Raw genomic sequence first — 22,862 nt, 5'->3', positions numbered from 1 at the left:
AGTCAAACAGCCTAAAGACAAAGTTCTAAGAAAATGCAGAAAGTACAGTGAGACACACAGTTTATTGATTCAGTGTCATGAAAAGGCCACACTCTTTAATGGGAGCAATTTATTCAAAGCCAGAGCTGTGGCAAGAAGGTTTGCTGTGTCTGTCAGCATAGTGTGCAGAGGCTGGAGGCTGGAGGCACTACGAGGAGACAGGCCAGTACACCAGGAGACATGGAGGAGGCCGTAGGAGGGCAACAACCCAGCAGCAGGACCGCTACCTCCACCTTTGTGCAAGGAGGAACAGGAGGAGCACTGCCAGAGCCCTGGAAAATGACCTCCAGCAGGCCACAAATGTGCATGTGTCTGCACAAATGGTTAGAAACCGACTCCATGAGGATGGTATGAGGGTCCGACGTCCACAGATGGGGGTTGTGCTCACAGCCCAACACCGTGCAGGACGCTTGGCATTTGCCAGAGAACACCAGGATTGGCAAATTCGCCACTGGCGCACTGTGCTCTTCACAGATGAAAGCAGGTTCACACTGAGCACATGTGACAGACGTGACAGAGTCTGGAGACGCTGTGGAGAGCGATCTGCTGCCTGCAACATCCTTCAGCATGACCGGTTTGGCAGTGGGTCAGTAATGGTGTGGGGTGGCATTTCTTTGGAGGGCCGCACAGCCCTCCATGTGCTCGCCAGAGGTAGCCTGACTGCCATTAGGTACCGAGATGAGATCCTCAGACCCCTTGTGAGACCATATGCTGGTGTGGTTGGCCCTGGGTTCCTCCTAATGCAGGACAATGCTAGACCTCATGTGGCTGGAGCGTGTCAGCAGTTCCTGCAAGATGAAGGCATTGAAGCTATGGACTGGCCCACCCGTTCCCCAGACCTGAATCCGATTGAGCACATCTGTGACATCATGTCTCGCTCCATCCACCAACGTCACGTTGCACCACAGACTGTCCAGGAGTTGGCGGATGCTTTAGTCCAGGTCTGGGAGGAGATCCCTCAGGAGACCATCTGCCACCTCATCAGAAGCATGCCCAGGCATTGTAGTGAGGTCATACAGGCACGTGGAGGCCACACACAATACTGAGCCTCATTTTGACTTGTTTTAAGGACATCACATCAAAGTTGGATCAGCCTGTAGTGTGTTTTTCCACTTTAATTTTGTGTGTGACTCCAAATCCAGGCCTCCATTGGTTAATACATTTGATTTCCATTGATGATTTTTATGTAATTTTGTTGTCAGCACATTCAGCTTTGTACAGAACAAAGTATTCAATGAGAATATTTCATTCATTCAGATCTAGGATGTGTTATTTAAGTGTTCCCTTTATTTTTTTGAGCAGTGTAGTTATATTTGCATGTGGGCCATTGTAAAGATTCCCAAATGTTGGTTAAGGCTCAGGAATTCTCTAAACGTATAACATGCCCACACTATCCACAAAGCAGTGGCCTAACAAAAGAATAGGGTTTCAGTGCCTTCAGTGTTTTCAAAGCTAAAATGCCAGGTGTTATTTGGATCAATTTGAGGCCCCTTTTCATTTGAAAACTCTTTCCATCAGGTGCAGTACCGGAAGAAGTATGAACAGGTTAAAGGACATTACCACTTCACCCTGGACACAGCAGAACAGATCCACCATAAAGAAAATACAGTTCTGCACAGTCAGGTAATATATTGAGGTTGCTGAACTCAAGGATGTTTTTATTGAAGTTGCTGAAATTAAGGATGATTTGGTGTCCCATGATCATTTCACTCTCCCTCACATATACTCATAGTATTAAAATGTCTGAAGTACATGCCCTTTATTTACAATTTGATCTGGTTTCTGTTTTAGTTACCAAAAGATAAACAAAAATATAAAAAGATGAGTGAAAAGATGGGAAAGCATCTCATTGCAGTTACATATGATTAACTATTTAAATGAGATAATTAATGAAACTGGAAATCTGTAATTTGAATTAATGTAGAGAAAAAATGATCAAGAATTGATATGTATTTGTGTTCCATCATCTGGGAAATTCTACTAATGTGAAGGTGTGACAGTTAGACAGGCATAGTTGCCACAGTTTAAGCCCCTTGAAATGCCAGGCTTATCATTCAGTGACAACATGGACTTCAGTGCAAACTGCATGAGGTATTTTTAGTTTGTAGCAATATACAATAAAACCAAATGAAGGTTTAAAGCCTTTACACTTGTTTGCAACATGGCCACAGCGTGTCCTTATGAGGTGACTGCACACCTTTTAGGCATCTTTTACAGAATTCAAATTCACAATATTTATCTACCAAAAGATAGCAGTCACTTTAAGTATTTTAATATGTCTTGACACTTGGCAGAATACAGGTTTTTCACTGATACTGTACAGGAAACCCCCCTTAAAAGGGTGATGATGATGTCTTCTCATTGCTAGCAAAAAACATTTTTCAGTACGTTTTCATGATCACATCTGTGTTTTGTTTGCTAATGTCATTTGATCTTTTTGTTTAATTTTTGTAAATGGTGACTGTGGAAGTAGGTCAAGTATAAGCATGAGTATGAGAAGAACAAAGGTAAACTGAAGATGGAGTTTGTTGATACACAGTTCTACAGAGTGTCCAAGGAGGCTCAGAAAATGCAGAGTGAGGTGATGCCCACTTTTATTTTTTGTTTTGTTTAAATATTTCATATAATTATTCAATGTTGTGTTTAATATCAGGAATTTAACAAGACTATTATAATAGATCTTAAAAGCAAAAATTAGTCAGTACCAGTTGTATGGCAATGCCAGCAGCCTCTCTCATAGTACTTGATTAACTTGCAGTCTGTAATGCAAATAAACTTTTAAGGCAAGTATTCTCAGATTTGATACCGAGTCCTTTACAAGAATGTCAACATATTGCTAAATGTAGTATTGTCCACATCCCCTATATGAACTGATTACTTGTACAAGAGCCATTTCCAGTGTGTGTCTGTTGTGTTCTACAGAAGAACTACAGAAAGGATCTGGAGCTGGAGGTAAAGGGAAAAGGCCTGACTAGTGTAGAAGAGACACCAGATCTCCTGCGAGTCAAGAATGCTGGACAGGTCCTCAGTGAGGTACAGCTTTAAATAAAACTTGCTGTGCGAGGTTTGAGAACATAATGGTACCCCTGCCACCTTGGAAAAAGCTGCTGCTCTCAAAACTTTAGCAACAGCTCCAACTGCAAAAATAAAGCTATGAAATCTATGTTCAGGCTACAGACAAATCGAATTTGTTTCTCGAATTAGATTATTTGAAATATCTGTCCACACTATTACTTGCAAATGATCTGATCAGATTTGTGTATCCAGACATTACCATATGACAGGCAAGTGGAGGGGGTGGTACCCCCAGTTTGCAACTCAGAAGAGAACGTCTCTGTCATGTCTGGTCCTTAATGCTGATTGGTTCTCTGATTGGATGGACATAAAAAAATTACATGGAATTCACATTGTGTTTATATTATGCAACTGGTGTATCATACAAATTTGAAATTCATACTGATATACATCATATTCATTCAATGGTTCAAGCATGATTTTGCATTTAATTTGAAATGAAACATGGTTGTATATTTTACATACACTTCAGAATAAAGAATGAATTACACATTCATACAACATGATGTACAAACAACATATGACATGTCATAGGATGTTATGAATATACTCTGAAATGTTCATTTCAATGTAGCTAATGTGCTCTTTCTGTGAAATTGTGATGCTTTTTTCTCCATTGTATGCTGTGTGTCTCTGCATTCAGCTACTTGATTGTAAACTTACAGCATCACACAAGAGAGAGGTCACACACTGGGGAAGGCATCCATGTTAAGTATTACTCTGTCCAGGACATTGTTTTATGGGTGATTGTGTTGGCTGTCAGAGTCCGTAATGTGGAAATGGCACACTACTTGCAGTAAACCTTGCAGGGGAGTGGACATTAGGTATTGAACTCATGTGAGAACTGCCACTGGAGTCAATAGGTAAACTGTTGCCATAAAGCTTTCTCTGTAGTCCATACAACATCAAGAGCCTTATCAATCATGTTTCCCCTTATGTTTCATTTCCCCTTGTTCCTTGTGGCGTAGTTGGAATGATTTCTCTCATCATTTAACAAACAGAAATATTCTAAATTCTAAATGAGGTTCACAGGGACTCCTTAAAGGTACTGTTTATGATTTGGATATGCTGATTTGTCTATTCTAAATATATAGTGCTTTGCAAAAAAAAATCAGCATTTTCTAGATTACTACATGATAAACATGTACCAAAACATTTTTTAGTCTGCAGGTAATTTTTAAAAAATTTAAAACATAGAAATAAACCCTGAAACTGAAATATGTCACATAAGTTTTCTGTCTTCTCTGCTGTGGAACAGTGACATGACTAAAGGAGGGGCAAGGTGGGCAGTCATACTGGGGCACACAGCGACGGGGGTGCCTGTGGCGACTAGCCTCACATTTTTTTATTGGGCCCCTCCAACTGCCCATCAGAAGAACTGGGAGATTTTTCCTAACCCTAGTCTGAATTGTTAGTTGTGCAAAAGATTAACTAAACTAGAGCACAGCACAACCACATCTATTAATATGTGAAAAACCTCCCCACCCTCTGCCCCCTTGATCTCACACAACTAGTCTTTTTAATTTCAAGTCAATATTGAAAAGCTGGGAAATGGGTAAATTCTTGTTTAGGTTCTGTTATTGTCAGTGCAAAAATCAAGAAATAGCTTAGTTTTACAGTTTAATCATAAAGTCAAACAACTATGGAATAAAGGCTTGTATTTTACAGATGCAAATAAAAAAAATCACCTTAACCAAAAATAAGTGTGCACATGTGGTCGCTGAAGCTCAGAATTCACTGAAATCACGTCTGCTTGTGTGGTACATTGGTTGAATGTTTTTATTTACTTGTGTGGTACATTGGTTGAATGCCAAACTGTTAAACAACAATTAAAAACAAAGACCCCCCCACCCCCAAATAAAAAAAGAAGAAGGGAGTATCATTCTAACAAATCTAAAACCATTTAAACATACCTGTTAAATCTCTTTTGGCAAGTTTTGGCAAGTAATGTGTAATATTTGTGGGTTTATTACATTCAGAACATTGTACCTCTGGTGTCTAAAATGGTGCTCCTTTAGCTATTGTCACTAGCCATCTCGGACAAACGTAAGTCATGAAAGACAAACGTAGACACCTTCAATTTTGTTTTATAAAGTTAATGTTACTGACTGTTATTTACAGATTATATGGTCAGAAAGTATAAAAAGAAGGTGTTGTCTTTTGCCAATGCTGTATAAAGAAAGGGTTGAGCCAGTATGTTTTGTGTTGGACTAATATACAAGTATTATGTTATTGACCATGTAGGGATGTTGGTACAACCCCAATTCCAATGAAGTTGGGACGTTGTGTAAAACATAAATAAAAATAGAATACAATGATCTGCAAATCCTTTTCAACCTATATTCAATTGAATACACTACAAAGACAAGATATTTAATGTTCAAACAGATAAACTTTATTGTTTTTTGCAAATATTCACTCATTTTGAATTTGATGCCTGCAACACGTTCCAAAGAAGTTAGCGCAGGGGCATGTTTACCACTGTGTTACATCACCTTTCCTTTTAACAACACTCAATAAGCATTTTGGAACTGAGGACACTCATTATTGAAGCTTTGTAGGTGGAATTCTTTCCCATTCTTGCTTGATGTACAACTTCAGTAGCTCAACAGTCCGGGGTCTCCGTTCTCGTATTTTGCGCTTCATAATGCATCACACATTTTCAATGGGAGACAGTTCTGGACTGCAGGCAGGCCAGTGTAGTACATGTACTCTTTTACTACGAAGCCACACTGTTGTAACACGTGCAGAATGTAGCTTGGCATTGTCTTCCTGAAATAAGCAGGGACGTCCCTGAAAAAGACATTGCTTGCTCCAAAAAAGACATATGTTGCTCCAAAACCTGTATGTACCTTTCCGCATTAATGGTGCCTTCACAGATGTGCAAGTTACCCATGCCATGGGCAGTAACACACCCCCATACCATCAGAGATGCTGGCTTTTGAACTTTGCGCTGATAACAATCCTCTTTGGCCTGGAGGACACGACGTCCATGATTTACAAAAACAATTTGAAATGTGGACTCATCAGACGGCAGGACATTTTTCCACTTTGTGTGAGTCCATCTCCCAGGGAAACAACACCCATGTTTCTGGGTGTTGTTGATATATGCCTTTCATTTTCGTTTTAACTTGCACTTGTAGATGGAGCGTGTTCACTGATAATGGTTTTTTAAAGTGTTCCTGAGCCCATGTGGTAATATCCGTTACAGAATGATGTCAGTTTTTAATGCAGTGCCGCCTGAGGGATCGAAGGTCATGGGCATGCAATGTTGGTTTTCTGCCTTGCCGCTTACTTGCAGAGATTTCTCCAGATTCTCTGAATCTTTTGATGATATTATGGACTGTAGATGAAGAAATAACTAAATTCCTTGCAATTGTACGTTGAAAAACATTGTTCTTAAACTGTTGGACTATCTGCTCATGCAGTTGTTCACAAAGTGATGAACCTCGCCCCATCCTTGCTTGTGAACAACTGAGCCTTTCAGGGATGTTCCCTTTATAACCAATCATGACACTCACCTGTTTCCAATTAACCTGTTCACCTGTGGAATGTTCCAAACAGGTGTTTTTTGAGCATTCCTCAACTTTTCCAGTCTTTTGTTGCCCCTGTCTCAACTTCTTTGGAACATGTTGCAGGCATCAAACTCAAAATGAGTGAATATTTGCGAAAAACAATAAAGTTCATCCGTTTGAACATTAAATATCTTGTCTTTGTAGTGTATTCAATTGAATATAGGTTGAAAAGGATTTGCAAATCATTGTATTTGTCACGATTGGGTCCTTCCACTCCATGTGCCTTTTTGTTTTGGTTTAAGTCCTGCCCCCTGTTTGGTTACTCCGCCCCTGATTGTGTTCACCTGTCCCTCATTACCCTTTGTTACTTAAGCCCTGTGTTTGCACTTTGTCTTTGCTGGTCTTTGTCATTGCTCTGTTGGATGTTTGCTTTGTTTGAATACCTGTTGTTGTTTGTTTCTGGTTTGTCATGTCTACCCCACGATCTGTACGTATTGGCTCCTTGACCCTGGACCATTATGACCCTGATTTTGGATTTGCCCTCAATAAAAGTCGCTTACCTCCGCACATGCGTCCGCTACCTCGCTCCCCGTCACATAAAGACCAGCCACCACAGGACGCAGTAGGTAAGCGACATACTGGCTTGTGGTTGTACCGTTGGGATGAAACTCCAAATCAACAGAAGACATGCAGACCAGGCATGTCCCTTTCCCCCCATTTCTTAATACTGGATTTTAAATGAAAATCGATTGACCAAAAAATACACAGATGTCCGTGAACCTTCTGTTCATTTGATTATCATTTCAAAATCGACAACGGCTGCGTTTACACAGCAGGTAAAAGTGGCCCAAATCCAAGCTTTTTCCTCATATGTGACACAGATTTATCATTTGCATGGCTGTGTGAACAGCAAAAAACGCATTGAATCTGACATGTTCAATTCCGATTTCAGCCACTTTCATATGAACCATACGACTCAGTCTGAACCATAGACATATACACAGACGCCTCATGGACTGACACCGCCTATTGGCGCCGACATAACAGACGGCCACCATATTGGATGAATCTCCCCTGCGCTCCAAGTGCATTTATTTGTACTGAGGAAGGAGTATAATATAACTATAATAATCACAACTCTGCAAATTTTTACCCGATTTTCACAGTTTGGTTTGTTACAAACAGCAGAGATGTAGTTATGACACAGGATGCTGTCACACATTACATACACATTAAATACGTGCTTTCATGCTGAAATATAATGCTCTTTAACAAAGACAGACATATGATATGGTATATTAATAAGTGTATAAATTAATTCATTTTATACTTTAATGAATATTTTATTGTTCATTTGAAATTATTTCACACACACACACACACACACACACACACACACACACACACACGTGTATTATATACTCATATATGGGGCGGAGGATCTAAAACCCTTGAAAAATAACTGTTTTGCACAGTTTCTTGCATGTGCTGGCACTCTGTAACTCCAGGGTAGTTAATTTTGCGATGTGGTGCAGCCTTAGTTTGTGAAATACAGAGACAACAAATGACAGGAGCATGAAATTATGGTTCTCGATTCCGAATTGGGTTTCTGCAATGTGCTCCCCGAGTAAAAGCACATCTTCAGAACCAATCGCAGTCCGAATGAACTGGTTGACAGAGGACATACTGACACCTGTTGATTTTTGGCGAATCACACGCTCTGCTGCTCTGACCACCTTCACTGTTCCATCTGAGGGGATCATCAGACCACCATTGTTTTTAAGTTGAAGCAGGTGGTAGCTCTGGTCAAAGGATGAGGGTACAGCAGCTTTGACAAGGCTTGCACGGCACACCTCACAGGACAGTTTTTTTCAGAACAAACCCTGAAATGTAGACCAGGGCATTGTCCACAAGACCATCAAAGTGGGTGGGCAGGTAACTGTGGTCACATATGACTGCGGAAATGTTTGCATATGGTGACGGGAGCTCTTCTTCTACCATTAAAGCAGAGTGCATGTCTGCAGCTGATAGTGATACAGTCTCATCTTGTGCTGCCACGTTGCCTGACGCACTTAGTCAGCCCTGGAACTGCCCTGCAGTGGGATTGTTATTCCAGCCTCCTAAAAAAATCAAAAACATTTGCACACTTAGATTACATACTTAGATTACATACATTACACTTAGATATTTAATGAGGACAGTCATAGTCATCAAAGACATATCTTCTGAGGGCAAGTATTTCGATACTGTGCTGATCATAGCAACCGTAGGCTCATCGCAGCCGCTCCGAGTTTAAAAAGGTTTCGAAAGAAACGGGTGAGCGGGGCCGGAGGAGCCCAAGGCTGCAGCGCCAGAGAACTGTTTAAAGAGGATACGAACCAAAGAAGTGGCCGTGGGCGAATAACGTGCCCTTTTTACGGCGAACTCGAACACACTGTGAACTTTAATCGCTCCCGTGATGCTGATGAAGATGAAACTGAAGCTCCGGGAGTGACAGGCGTTCTCTGGCCATCATGACTGTTTACCCCTGAAAGCATTCTTTTGTGCATGCGTGTGGGTTTGGGAGCGTGTTCTGTTCAGACTGATGTCACATACAGATCACATTTAAAAGATAGTGTGAACAGCCAAACAAAAAATCGGATTTGGGCCACTTTAACCTACTATGTAAACGTAGCCTAACATTCTCCGTATTATCAGCATTCCTGAAGGGATGGAAGGTTCTCAACCTACCTGGTTCATGGCGTCTTTTTCACAGAGCTATTCGGCGTGCAAAAGCTCCCCCATGTGCCTGAAATCGATCTAACTCACCAAGCCCTGATGCCAAAGTCCCAGGTGCTCAACCCAGGTCAATGCAGGTTCGTTTCCTTCACTTTTCAACCAAAGAGGAGATTCTTCAGCTGTCCTGGCAGCAAGGCCAGTTACTGTACAGGAACTCCAAGATGCACATTTTCCCGGATCTTTTGGCAGATTTACAGAGTCGTTGGAATGATTTCAAGTCCATTAAAGTCAAACCACATGAGGCTGGTTTGAAATTCTGCATGCAGTATCCAACTCATCTGGTTTTCTCCTTTGGCGGTTCCACACACAAATTCGACTCTGCCATTGAGGTATCTTCATTTTTCAGTGACTCAGTCCTTCCTAACTTGCAAGCAGCGCCTGATCCCTCTGTGTAACTGTGTAATCTGTCAGTTTCATTCAAAGGTAAGAGTTTCTTGTCTTAATCTTTTCGGACTCATCCTCTATTTTATAGAGTAAAATGCAGCCGCAGTAGTATATAGTATGGATGAATTTTTTTACTCGGATCTAGTCCAAAGGAAGTCCATTCTTATTTCATCATTATTATTATTGTTTTTATTATTATTATTATTATTATTGTTTTTTATTTTTATTTTTTAAAACAACTCATATATGGGTGGACACTCACTTATCTTTGAAACAGTATTCTTTTATATCTAGTGTTAAATATTAGTGTTCACTACTTGTATCTGTGTTATTGTCTATTACATACATTATTTACATACTATCTCTACTTGGAAATTTGTTTGTGTTCGGGGAAATGTGTTTTTTCTTTTCTTTCTTGAGAAGCTTTAAAGGCAGTGATTCGAGGTCGGACCATTTCTTATTTGTCTTTTCAAAATAGAGAGCATAAAGAAAAACTACTAAAGTTGACCAATGAGATTATTTACACTAAAATGTTTTATATAAACTGATTATGGTGCTAGGGGAAACCTGGGTGTGATTCAAAGCCTGCTTCCCTTAATAAAAGAGAGACCAGACACAAAAATTATGGAGACACAGCTCTGACATTCAATTTATTAATACAAAAATACAGAAGAAATAACAGCACTTTAAATGCTTGAATATACATTTTAATTGCATAGACTCAAAGCAATAGAAACAGAATTAGAAATAAAAGACCACAAATTCACAAAACAGTCCAATTAATCACTAATGAAATAGTAAATAAATGTTCTCAATTAAGTAAGCTTAAGGTAACAAATCAATTTGAAATACCTCAACTCATGACTGAACAGTGAGAAAAAGAATAGAAAAAAATTACATACACCAACCTTGCTTGATCCAAGCTTGTAAATATAAGAAAGGAAGATAGAGAAAAAGAAGAAATGAAAACTAAATCAATAGACAAAACCAATGTGATAAAACCCTAAACACACATGTAAACAATAGTAAACTTCACAGCTTCAGTATAAGAGGGAATACTAAAACCAGTTAAAGTGGAAATGCAATTAAAGTGCTTTTCAAACCAAATCATAGGCATTAACCAATAATTCAATCACGAAAGCGTTTTCACTTAAAGCCGCACCAGAACACAACCACCTGCACAATGGCATAGCCTTCATTCACATATAACCCATGTAAAATACTGTAGCAGCTTAGGCTGATGCTATAGGTAATACTAGCAGTGTGGTACTATCGCAGCTCTATTGCATAAAATTGCATACAACATATTAAATACATTCTAAGACCAGCCAAACCAAGGCAGTCATAGATAATACAACATTTCTATACCTTAATAAAACAGAGAACAGACACAGAAGTTATGATATGCACAGCTCTGGCGTTCGAAGCATGACTTCGTCGCCACCAGTTTTATGCACACCAGCCGTCCTCTGAGTAAGGAGTGTCCCCTGCTGGTCTAGTGCTGTTACTCAGTTAGTACTCTGTCTTTAAGCTGATCTGCTTTTAAAAGGCATGAAGTTAATTAAGAGATTCCGAACCAAAGAAAAGAATGAAACAAAAGATCACAAAAAGAAATTGTCATTGTTTTAACAACCCAATATGAGTATCAAAAAAATTGTATAGAGGTATTAATGCATCTTTATTAAGATTTTCAGTCCCTCACACCATCATACTTCATGGATGGGTATCATATGAAATAATAAAGTGAGATGACAGATCAATGGACCTCACAATGCACGATTTGCTCAAAAATAGATCTTGGGTTGGTTCTCCTAGGTGATTTTTGACTAGTGCACAAGTGCAATGTTCACTGGGGAAACAAATCAGGTGATGGACTTGGGCTTACTGCCTTCAAAACAACACGCAACAATGACCAGCTCACTCTTCATATCAAAGATAAAGTCTTTTTAACACATGGATGAAGATGTCTACCAAGACAATTCAAACAGCTGAGTGGCCCCTCTTCCTTTCAGGAGCACCAGAGAGCCTCTTTCTAACAATAGAGTATAAGCCTTAATTTACTTCTTATCTCTGAGGCGCACCCTGAAAAAATATTTAATGCAGAAGATACATGACAGTAATCATGCTGAGCCTGCACCTCCACTGAGAGAGGGAAAAGTATGCTGGTATTTGCCAGCATTTGCTGTTTATCATTCAAGAAGCCAGATCAAATCAGAGTTGTATATGACTCTAGTGCACAGTACAATGGCATCTCCCTAAACAGTGTCCTTCATATTGAGCCAGACTTCAGTAATGGGCTCCTGGGTGTCAAAATCTGCTTCAGAAAAGTGTGGCCAGGACAGCAGACATAGAACAGATGTTTCATTGTTTTAATGAGTGGGGAGACCATCAGGATTATTGTGCTTCTTTTGGTTCCATGATAAGGACCTTTTCTAAACAGCCTGAGGAGAGCAGCACAAAAAGGTGAACATCAGTATGGCCCCAACAGTAGGCGGTTCATGGAGCGCCAGTTCTATGTGAATGTTGGACATGTTTCGTTGCAAACAAAAAAGGAAACTGTCAGTGTGCTCAGGACAACACAAGCATTCCTTAGACTCCCAAAGACTCCAAGACTTAGAGAAGTTGCTCATGCACAGCATAGCCTTGGTTAAATATGGGAAGTAGCAGCTGATACATTCACTTTCCAAGTGTCGGTCAGTGAAAAACCCTTTACACAATGTGGAGTCCTATCCACTGTCGTCATTCTCTTCAATTCCCTTGGCATTGTGGCTCCTGGTTCCCTTGGCATTGCAGCTCCTGATTCCCAGGTTAGAGCTACACTATATTGACAAAAGAATTCACTTGTCTGCCTTGACATGCATATGAAATTGAATGAGATCTCATTCTTAATCCATAGGGTTTACTCTGATGTCGGCCCACCCTTTGCAGCCATAACAGCTTCAACTCTTCTGAGAAGGCTTTCCACAAGGTTTAAGAGTGGGTTTATGGGAATTTTCGACCATTCTTCCAGAAGCACATTTGTGAGGTCAGACACTGATTGGCCAAGAAGGCCTGGCTCACAGTTTCCACTCTAATTCATCCCAAAGGTGTTCTATCGGGTATGGTCAGGACTCTGTGTAGGCAGGTCAAGTTCTTCCACACCTTACTCACTCATCCATGTCTTTATGGACATTGATTTGTGCTCTGGTGTGCAGTCAAGTTGAAATAGGAAGGGGCCATCCCCAAACTGTTCCCACAAAGTTGGGAGCATGAAATTGTCCAAAAGGTCTTGGTCTGCTGAAGTATTAAGTGTTCCTTTCACTGGAGCTAAGGGGCCGAGCCCAACTGAAAAACAAACCCACACCATAATCCCCCCCCTCCAACAAACTTTACACTTGGCACAATGCAGTCAGACAAGTACCGTTCTCCTGGCCAAACGCAAAGTCATCCATTGGTTTGCCAGACGGAGAAGCGTGATTCGTCACTCCAGAGAACACGTCTCCACTGCTCTGGAGTCCAGTGGTGCCATGTTTTACACCACTGCATTCGACACTTTGCATTGCACTTGGTGATGTAAGGCTTTGGATGCAGCTGCTTGGCCATGGAATTCCATTCCATGAAACACTCTACGTTGTTCTTGAGCTAATCTGAAGGCCACGTGAAGTTTGGAGGTCTGTAGTGATTGACTCTGCAAAAAGTTGGCGAACTCTGCACACTATGTGCCTCAGCATCCATGGCCTACCAGTTCATGGCTGAGTTGCTGAGGTTCCCAATCGCTTCCACTTTGTTATAATACCACTGACAGTTGACTGGAATATTTTCTAGTGAGAAAATTTCACCACTGGACTTGTTGCACAGGTGCCATCCCATCACGGCATGCTGGAATTCACTGAGCTCATGAGAGCGACTCATTCTTTCAGAAATGTTTGTAGAAGCAGAGCTCATAATACAAGAGATTGATGAGCTAAGACACTTCCACGTACCTGTCCATAACAGAGTGCAAGAATCAGAGTGCACACGACCAGAGCAGTGGCATTATGTGCTCACAGAGCACAGTCCTGCTGATCATGTCTCAAGGTCTTTTCAGGCATCTCATCTAGTCAAAACCACATGATTTGTAGGACCAGCCTCCCTCTAAAAAAAGATTTCATACATAGACAGATAGATCACTTTATTAATCCCAGAGGGAAAGCCTTCAATTTCAACAGTACAAAGTACTGTAAAGAACAGGAGCAAAAGTGTGTTGTACACTATTTACAGATGCATAAATGTAAAAGCTGAGCATCAAGGCCTGAATCACTGAGGATCTGCCTGAAGAGCGACGGACTATGTCACTGCCATTCACAAACACTGGCCTGGAGGTATTCGGCCCTTGGATTGTTACTGCACACTGCTTAAAAAGAAAGCCAGGTTTTCACGAAGTGCTGGACAGTGATTTTTTAATTTTATGAGCAATTTAAGGTCATTGAGTCGATAGGCACCTTTAGTTGCATTAAGACGATGAGATTCTTTGCAATTTATAGTTCAACTGAGCGGTTTCATTCTGATTGTGAAACTACTTTCACTGGAGCCTGCAATGAGTTTGAGTTTCAAAAGTGGCAAATAAATAGACAGTGCAGAGATATGTCAACACTCAAGGCTGTACTTGGATCTTTAATCCACCACATTCTGCACACATGGGAGGAGTATGGGAACAGATGGTTAGCGCAGAGTTTTGGATTTTACACTGACCCACAAAGTGCAGTGCATGTTTATGGCAGAAGTATCAGCTATCATTAACTTAAGATTGCTTGTTCCTGTTTTCACAGATGTAGACTCACCATTTACACTTAGCCCAGTAATGCTACTGACCCAGAAAGCAAGCACTCAGCTTCCACCTAGGAACTTCCCAGAAAAAGATTTCTAATATAACCTTTTTCTTTTCTGTGACCACAAACCACGAGAAGGCAACCATAACAAACGCTCAGTAAGATCGCAGAGATACAGTACTTCGTAACCTCGCTAAACTAAGCCCGGGCTTTTATACTAAATCTAATTAGTCATATGACATTCAACACAGGTGCAACAGGCTAAAATTCCGAAGATTGTGAGCGCAGACAGTAGCGCGAGTCAAGATCAGGAGTCACATGATCTTCGGGAGACTCCTGGGAAATGGAGTCTGAACTGGACTACGGTTGTGGCGGAGCAGTCACATGATCGCCAAGAGCATGCTGGGAAATGCAGTCTTGAAGGGAGTTCGACACTTATTATTTTTCTTCCCTGAAACGGAACGCACAGCCCAAACCGTACGTTTTAGAGACTTAAAACTTGGTCAATAGGTAGTAGTCCCTCCCGCTTCTCAGGCGCAAGAAATTAGCCCTGTCGGACCTAAGGGGGCACATGACACAATTTTTTCCTGATTCTATGGGTCAAACAACTTTGCAATTTGGTTCGTTAACCCCCGCCCACTAAGATTTTTTCGCAATATTGCAAAATATGCCAAACCTACTTTTGAGAACTAGTCCTGCAATTTTTAGATGATTCTCATGTATTTGGTGTCAAAAAATTCAGAAAAGAAAATTAAAAATTAATTTAAAATTCTGTAACTCAAGAACCCTTCAGTCAAAAGAATTCAGACTTGACAAGCCTTGTCAGTACGATATTCTAAGCATGCTCTTCGATTTTTGTGCACATACATAATTAGGGGGCGGAGCAACAGAAATATAACATTTTCTCAGCATCCATGCATTCGATCAAGCTGCAACTTTGCATGCAGCATATTTTTGCAAGTGTGCATACAAGGACAGTTTGATATCTCAATATTTGCAGCCGACATTGGACAATTAGCTTTTAGCAGGCTTTTTGACAGGCTTAACATTGACCAATCATCATGAAACTTGGATGGTATCTATATGTAGCCACTTTCTAACAACTGTTCAAATGTCAAAAACTTTGACCACTGGAGGGTGCTATTCATAAAAATAAATGTGTTATTACATGTAATTACTAAATTAATACACTTTTTAATGCAAAATGCTCAAAAAAAAACTTGTTATTAAAAATTGTTAACTGTTTGAACAAACTACTTTTCAAGCTAGTCTGTGGATTGTAATCCAAACTTTTCAAAATTGGTCTAGACATACTCTGAGGCCTCTCAAGGTAAATTTGAGTTTTTTACTCAGTGAGTTGTGGAACAATCAATTAATTACTGCGGCCATTGCGTTGCTAGCTTGATTTGCTGTAACTCATCATTGGTCAGATCATCTCCAAACTAATTCTTTGTACATATTGAGACTCTAATGGCGTAAGCCAGTGTTGGTCAAGATAGGCCTTTAGAGGGCGCTTTAGCAAAAAAAAAACACTTAAAAATGCTATTACAATGTTATTACAAGGCTGACAGATAAACAAATCATGCATTGTGACTCAGGTCACTCACATGAACAACTTTCAAATTACATGTTATGTCAATAATTGTATTGCTTGTCTGGTATTTTGGCTTATTAATTCAAGGACTGCATTATGACAAGACTTATTATACAAAGGTCAAAACGTCAGTCTGACCAAAACTGGGTAAACATCTTTGGAAATGGTCCCTGATCAATAATCTTACCAAATTGAGGCCTTTTGACAAATTCTGACCCACTTTCACTGAGCTTTTTACACCAAAAGTGCCCCTTTTGAGTGCATTAGGCCTCACTATGGCCTACATCAAATCAATGGGTTAAATATAGAACCAGTCCACTATGCAAGTGCTACAATGTGAGAAATGTTAACATTAGTCATGTAATTGTGACATCTAAGCTGACAACCTCTTGGTTGTTCTACAAACCAGTGTAGATCAGTACATATGAATGGAAACCTATGTGTCTAAAATGTGCTAATTGTTAATGGCAACTGAAGGCCTTTTGATGACCTGACATTCTTTCATTTCTATCCACTCTGCCTCTCATTACGACCCCAAACAGCTCGAGGTCTTTTTAAGCCTAATGGGCTAAACCTGCAGAAGGGCCCATACTACTGTTGCGTTCTTCAAACTGCTCTTTGCCGCTTGTAGCTGTATTATTCTTATTATTATTCTTTTCCTGCCCTAGAACGGTTTGTGGAGAAGACACTGTAAGTCTTTCAAAGACCAAACTTGGAGGGTAGGTGTAGAATTCCCCAACAACTTAGGGAACTGAAATGACCCCAGTTGGCCTGATGGTGGCGCTATAGGGCAACATTTTACATTTTGGCTCATATGTCCTGAACCGTGGGGCCTACAGTCAAAATTCTTGCTTCCCTGTAATCCTTGCTTTATTCTATTCTATAGAATTCTTATTATTTTTATTGTAATTATTCTGTTTATCCATTTAGTTTAAACTTAATCTGTATGAAGTGTAATAGTTAGTTTAGCTACTAGCTACCTTTAAGTGGAATTAACAATGAAATATCGGCAACTTAAATTGTCTAAAAGGACATTTTTAAGATTGTTTTAAGAGTGGAGTCAGGTGTGTTCTGCTGGAGTGAAACGAAAACCTGCACCCACACCGGCTCTTTGTGGACAAGACTGGACACCCCCGAACTATACACTGAAGCTAATTACAAGAATATTAAAGATATGAAATTTTATTGTCTGTCACATTCATTTATTTCGGAAAAAAAAGGCCTTTTACATAATTTAACTTGCTGATATTTCGTTGCTAATTCCACTTAACGGTAGCTATAGTTAAACTAACATTACACTTCGTACAGATTAAGTTTAAACTAAATAAATAAGCACTACCACCATGATACTAAAAAGTAAACGATTTTAAGCATGACTATTAAGTTATTCTTATAATTAAGATAAACCACAGTTTAGTGCTTTTAACCTTACTCACCTGCCGACGTTCGTCTTCATCCGCCATGTTTGTCTTCTGGAGAAGGGCTTTTTGTACTGTGCGGTCGGCCACAACACCAGTAGAATTCGCTGACAGAAATGGCCATGAGCCTGCCCCCAAACTGTCAAAACCACCACAATCCAATACTCTAGCACAAAAAATCACTCAAGCACAGAAAACAGTCGAAGCTAATTCATATGGTGAGAGAGGACAACTATCAAATCGAGAAGGAAAAATACATTTGAGAATGGGGAAAAAAAGGCAGTTTGAACGCGATATAATGATAAAAACACATGCAAGACTTCTTTCTGTGCTCACCAGTTTCACACTCACATTTACGAGAGGGATATTTACACATGCGAATTATTAAAACTTGCAAGTTTATATTTTTCATCTTGTGTTTTTCCACCTCCTAGATTTGACATTGATGTGGAGCCATACCTCTTGATGAACTAACTTCCTTTCAGTTCTGTTTACTCTGCCTGTAAATAAGGCCTAAACAGCTTGAGGCCTTTTTAACCCAAATGGACTAAACCTGCAGAATGGCCCATATTGCTGTGGTGTTCTTGAAACTGCTCATTGCCGTTTGCGGCTATATTTATTATTGTAATTGTTTGACAAAAGATGCTAATTGGTTTCTTCATATCTTCATTTCATGTTCTGATAGAAAGAGTATCGTAAGGATTTGAAAAAGAAGATCATAGGAAAGGGCATGGATATCAGCAGTGATACAATGGAGATGCAGAGGGCTAAGAAGGCTTCAGAATTGATCAGCCAGGTAAAGCAGAACATAAACAGGCTCAGGCCTCTGATCCTGAGCTATTTATGTCATTACCTTGTTATTATCATTAATGTTGTTTTATAATGGCATTCTTTTCTGGAGATATTGAGAAAGCTACATTTTATCTCTGAATAACAACATAATTAATTTGAGAACTTATGAAATCAAAGCCTTGTCCATGTGATACTTGAAGTTGTTCCCTTTGCTGGGATGTGTGGTCATAAATGTAAATCTCAAAACAAATAAACATGACATCACAGAAAGTTGGCTTGCTGCAAACACAGGGTTCAGCTCCTTGATGCATGGTAGGCAAATCCTGCCAAAAAGGAAATGACAATGAAAACAAAATGTAAATGCAAACCTCTTTTTGACATTTCTTTTTCCAAACATATGCGCAAATCTTCTTCTTCTTTCGGCTGCTCCCTTTAGGGGTCGCCACAGTGGATCATCTGCCTCCATCTTGCCCTATCCACTGCCTCCTCTACTTTTATACCAACCATCTCCATGTCCACCTTCACTACATCCATAAACCTTCTCTGAGGTTCTCTTCTCCTTCTACCCGGCAGCTCCATCTCCAACATTCTTTGACCAAACATATGCGCAAATATCCTGCCAAAATTGAAAATGAAATGAAATGCCTTCATTTGCAATTTAATTTTCCACATGAGCACGAGCTGTTTGTGACAAAAATGAAATAAATTGAAAACGCCTATTTTTCATTTCATTTTAGTCGTTATTCTGGTTTTTCATGGCCAAATCTAAAATGAAAATGTGAACAGACAAAAGAACACACAAACTGCACTTTGGCTTTGATGAAATGTGATTCCGTTTTCAAGGTGGATGCGCTTTTGTGTTGCATGAAAGGAGATAAGGTTAGCACTCCCCTTGACAAGGATGGAAGAGGTCCTAGTGGCCTTACAACACATACATGGTTAAGGCACTGCCACCTACTTCGTGGCATTTTTTGTAAAGCTGCTTTGTGACAACATCAGTTGTAAAAAGCGCTATATAAATAAATTTGATTTGATTTGATTTGATCTTTAACCATGTTTTGGGGCAGTCATGGGCTGGAGGTTAGGGAACTGGCCCTGTGACCGGAAGGTTGCCCGTTCGATCCCCAGTGCCGACAGTCCATGACTGAGGTGTCCTTGAGCAAGACACCTAACACGAAATTGCTTCCCGGGTGCTGTCGATAGGGCTGTCCACCGCTCCAGGCAAGTGTGCTCACTGCCCCCTAGTTTGTGTGTATTCACTAGTGTGTGGGATTAAAAAAAGTATAACTTAACTGTCAGAATGAAAAGGAAAATGAAAACGAACATCAGCACCACCTGCTGGAGATTCACTTTTCATTTTCCAGTTTTCTATTTCTTTTTCTAACTGACCAACATGCAAATACATGTTAATTAGTACTAGGTGGGGCTATGGGGTAAATTTTAGGACAACCTCAGCCATCTGCATCAGAATCGCCATCATTCCTCAAGATAAAAGACTTCGGGTCTCCAGAAAAACCACCATCATGACTCAGATCTGGTGAAACTGAACATCAAACCAAATGCTGTCAGACTAAATGGCCTCAGAGAAAAGGTGTCAGACCAAACAGCCTCACAGAAAAGTTATCAGACCAAACACAAGCACGAGCATAGACTGGTTCGTATGACTTAGAAAACTATGGTATACCTTGATATAAATGGCAGTGTAACATTTTCACAGTTTTTTCTGAGTCCGTTTGGTCTGATACCTTTTCTCTGGGGCCATTTGGTCACCAGATCTGAGACATGACGTGTTTTTCCACGAATGGCTGGGGCTGTCCTAAAATGTACCCCGTAGCCCTGCCTAGTGCTAATTAACATATATTTTCATGTTGGTCAGTTAGTAAAAGAAATAAGAAACTGGAAAATGAAAAGTGAATCTCCAGCAGGTGGCGCTGAAGTTCGTTTTAATTTTCCTTTTGATTCTGACAGTCAAAGTGCGTCAGTGCTCAAAACGGAATCACTCAACTGTCACTTTTCTGTTGAATTAACCATTTTGCATTTTCATTTTCATTTTGTCAGATTTGCAGCCGATTGCTATGAAAAAGAAATAAGAAAGTAAACTTTGCATTTTGATTTTAGTTTTGACACGTATTCTGCGTTTCATGAAGAAAAGCCAAAGCCAAAGTGAAGTTTGTGTTGTCTTTTGTCTGTTAGCGTTTTCATTCTAGATTTGGCCGTGAAAAAACAGAATAACGACTAAAATGAAATGACAAATAGGTATTTTCAATTTATTTTAGTTTTTGGCACAAATGGCTCATGCTCATGTGAAAAATGAAATTGCCAATGAAGGCTTTTCATTTCATTTTCAATTTTGGCAGGATATTTGTGCAGATGTTTGGAAAAAGAAATGTCAGATGTTTGCAGCAAGCCAACGTATATACATACATGATGCAGCACCAGCTAATATACGTTATAAACAAGATAATGAAAGCCAGAGCACCCAACAGCTAAGTAAACACAACAAACATGCAGTTTCTCTTGAATGGAATTCTCATTCTGTTTAGCTGTGCTAAACGAAAGCTGGGGACAATATGCAGTGTGCAAAGTTTGCAGCATACTGTAATGATCACAGGTTCAGGGCTCTATGATATGCTGAAGAGTTGAAAACAAACTGCAATTTTACAACACGAGCACAGAAATAACTGATGTACATACAGACATGCACAGATTTTAGATAATCTTAGATTATTATTTAGATTATGGTTTGATACTTATATCAAGTTCTAATAAAAAAAATGCTCGCCCCATTTTCTAACAACAATCATGAGATCTCAAACGAATCATTTTTTTAAAATCTCAAAACGAGCTTCATTATTCCTTTATCTCAGAAAAATATTGTTTGTCATGAAAGTAACAAATAAAACACTGATTAGTGTATGCACATTGTATGTAAATACATGGCCTTGTAAGGCTTCCATAGTCATAAGTATCCCCTTATGTATAATTATCATATAGAACTATGTATAATTAGGCCATGGGAGCTACAAATAAGAAGTTATGTGTAGCTCCCATAGCCTAACTATACATAATTCTATATGATAATTATACATCAGGTGAACATCATTATGTGGAGAGTTTTTATCTTTATTTTTTTAATGATCGTGTTATTGTACATATTATACATGTTTAATCACACAGTATTGCTATTAAAAAAACATTTCTTAAACTACCTGAAAGCAAAATTAGCCATGTGTACATTAATTCATGTCCCTGCTCATATTAAGTGTGACTGATCAAGGCACATATATCTTTAATATTTAGTTAAAATAGTTTTTAGTTTTTTTTAGTATTTAGTTTTTTTAGGTATTTTTAAAATTGGCATAAGACTGTAGAGAAAAAATATGTTTACAGAAAAATATGATTACTCAGTCTGGTTGACATAATTGACTGTGTTTTTGAGATAAGTTGTTCATGTTTTTGTTCAATATTTATATTTTAAAACATGAAAAAACATGTTGGTGAAGTCTCATTGGTGTAAAAATATCATACATTTGTGGTGTGTTTCTTTTTTGTTGTGTATGCATATGTGTGTACAGAAGAAGTATAAGAGTAATGCAGAGAACCTGAAGTGTTTGTATGCTGTGGTGCCAGACACACCTGACATAGAGAGAGTCAAGACCAACCAGCGCAACATCAGTTCAGTCAGTCACACTTCAGTTCAATTTGTTTTCAGTTTTGTACTGCCACAACACAGTATTGTGGAGATTTAAGTCTTCTGAATGAAAAATCTCACAGTTGGTTTTATATCATAACATTTAATGTAGTCTGCGTTTATGTGCACAAATATGTATATGTCCATATATGTAGGTAAGGAACACTTGGAATGCAAAATTGATGAAGGGACTGATGTCATCAGTCACTGAGACTCCAGAGATTGTCTTGGCTAAAGAGAATACCAAGAAGATTAGCAATGTAAGTATGTTTTCCACTCAAACATCAGAAGTTATATTTTTATAAAGTTTATGGCCTTTGGCCTTTATCACAGGCCAAGCCTTAGGACTAATGTACATGTGAAGAGTAACAGTGATGAGGACAACCAAGGTTTAAGACATCCCATTCTCTTCTGGGTAGCAGAGGACAGTGAGGTTTAGACAAGCAGTCTAAGAGTCATATACAAAGTTCCTGGTACATGTCAAGGGACTACTACATAAAGTTGAATAATGGACCTTTTAAATGATTTGACTGTGTATGTTAATCCAACATATGTATTTCATGGTGTTTGGACACGTGTGTTACTGTAGGTTGAGTACAAAAAGAAGGTTGGCAGTGGGACTTCAGTGAACTGCACTCCTGAAATGGAAAGAGTGCAGAGGAACCAGAGGAACATCAGCTCAGTATGCATAACCACTCCAGCTAAATACACATCTTGATTAAACTTCACTTAATAATAATTTTTATTTACTTAATAATAAATAATCATAAAAGCTAAAAGGCTACACAT

At 39.4% G+C, this 22,862-nt stretch overlaps 1 protein-coding gene and 1 non-coding gene across 14 annotated transcripts in view; both read left to right on the top strand.

The window, feature by feature from the left end:
- LOC108411423 (nebulette-like) overlaps positions 1-22,862 on the top strand; it is a 227,152-nt gene that overhangs the window by 155,567 nt on the left and 48,723 nt on the right. For 12 of the 13 annotated variants that reach the window (XM_037533859.1, XM_037533865.1, XM_037533863.1 and 9 more), the window contains 7 exons: positions 1,558-1,662; positions 2,513-2,620; positions 2,962-3,072; positions 18,276-18,386; positions 21,958-22,062; positions 22,229-22,333; positions 22,663-22,755. In XM_037533859.1, coding sequence (XP_037389756.1) covers positions 1,558-1,662; positions 2,513-2,620; positions 2,962-3,072; positions 18,276-18,386; positions 21,958-22,062; positions 22,229-22,333; positions 22,663-22,755 — 738 coding nt within the window. The remainder of the gene's footprint in view (positions 1-1,557; positions 1,663-2,512; positions 2,621-2,961; positions 3,073-18,275; positions 18,387-21,957; positions 22,063-22,228; positions 22,334-22,662; positions 22,756-22,862) is intronic. The other variant, XM_037533856.1, reaches the window with a different exon arrangement.
- Positions 19,240-19,370, top strand: LOC119262412. The gene has a single exon (XR_005129617.1). It is a non-coding gene; the product is annotated as a U6atac minor spliceosomal RNA (small nuclear RNA).

The sequence above is a fragment of the Pygocentrus nattereri genome, chromosome 24 (genome assembly GCF_015220715.1).
Source record: "Pygocentrus nattereri isolate fPygNat1 chromosome 24, fPygNat1.pri, whole genome shotgun sequence".
Lineage (NCBI taxonomy): Eukaryota > Metazoa > Chordata > Actinopteri > Characiformes > Serrasalmidae > Pygocentrus > Pygocentrus nattereri.
The sequence above is the reverse complement of the archived record's forward strand: the minus strand, read 5'-3'. Positions and strand labels throughout refer to the sequence as shown.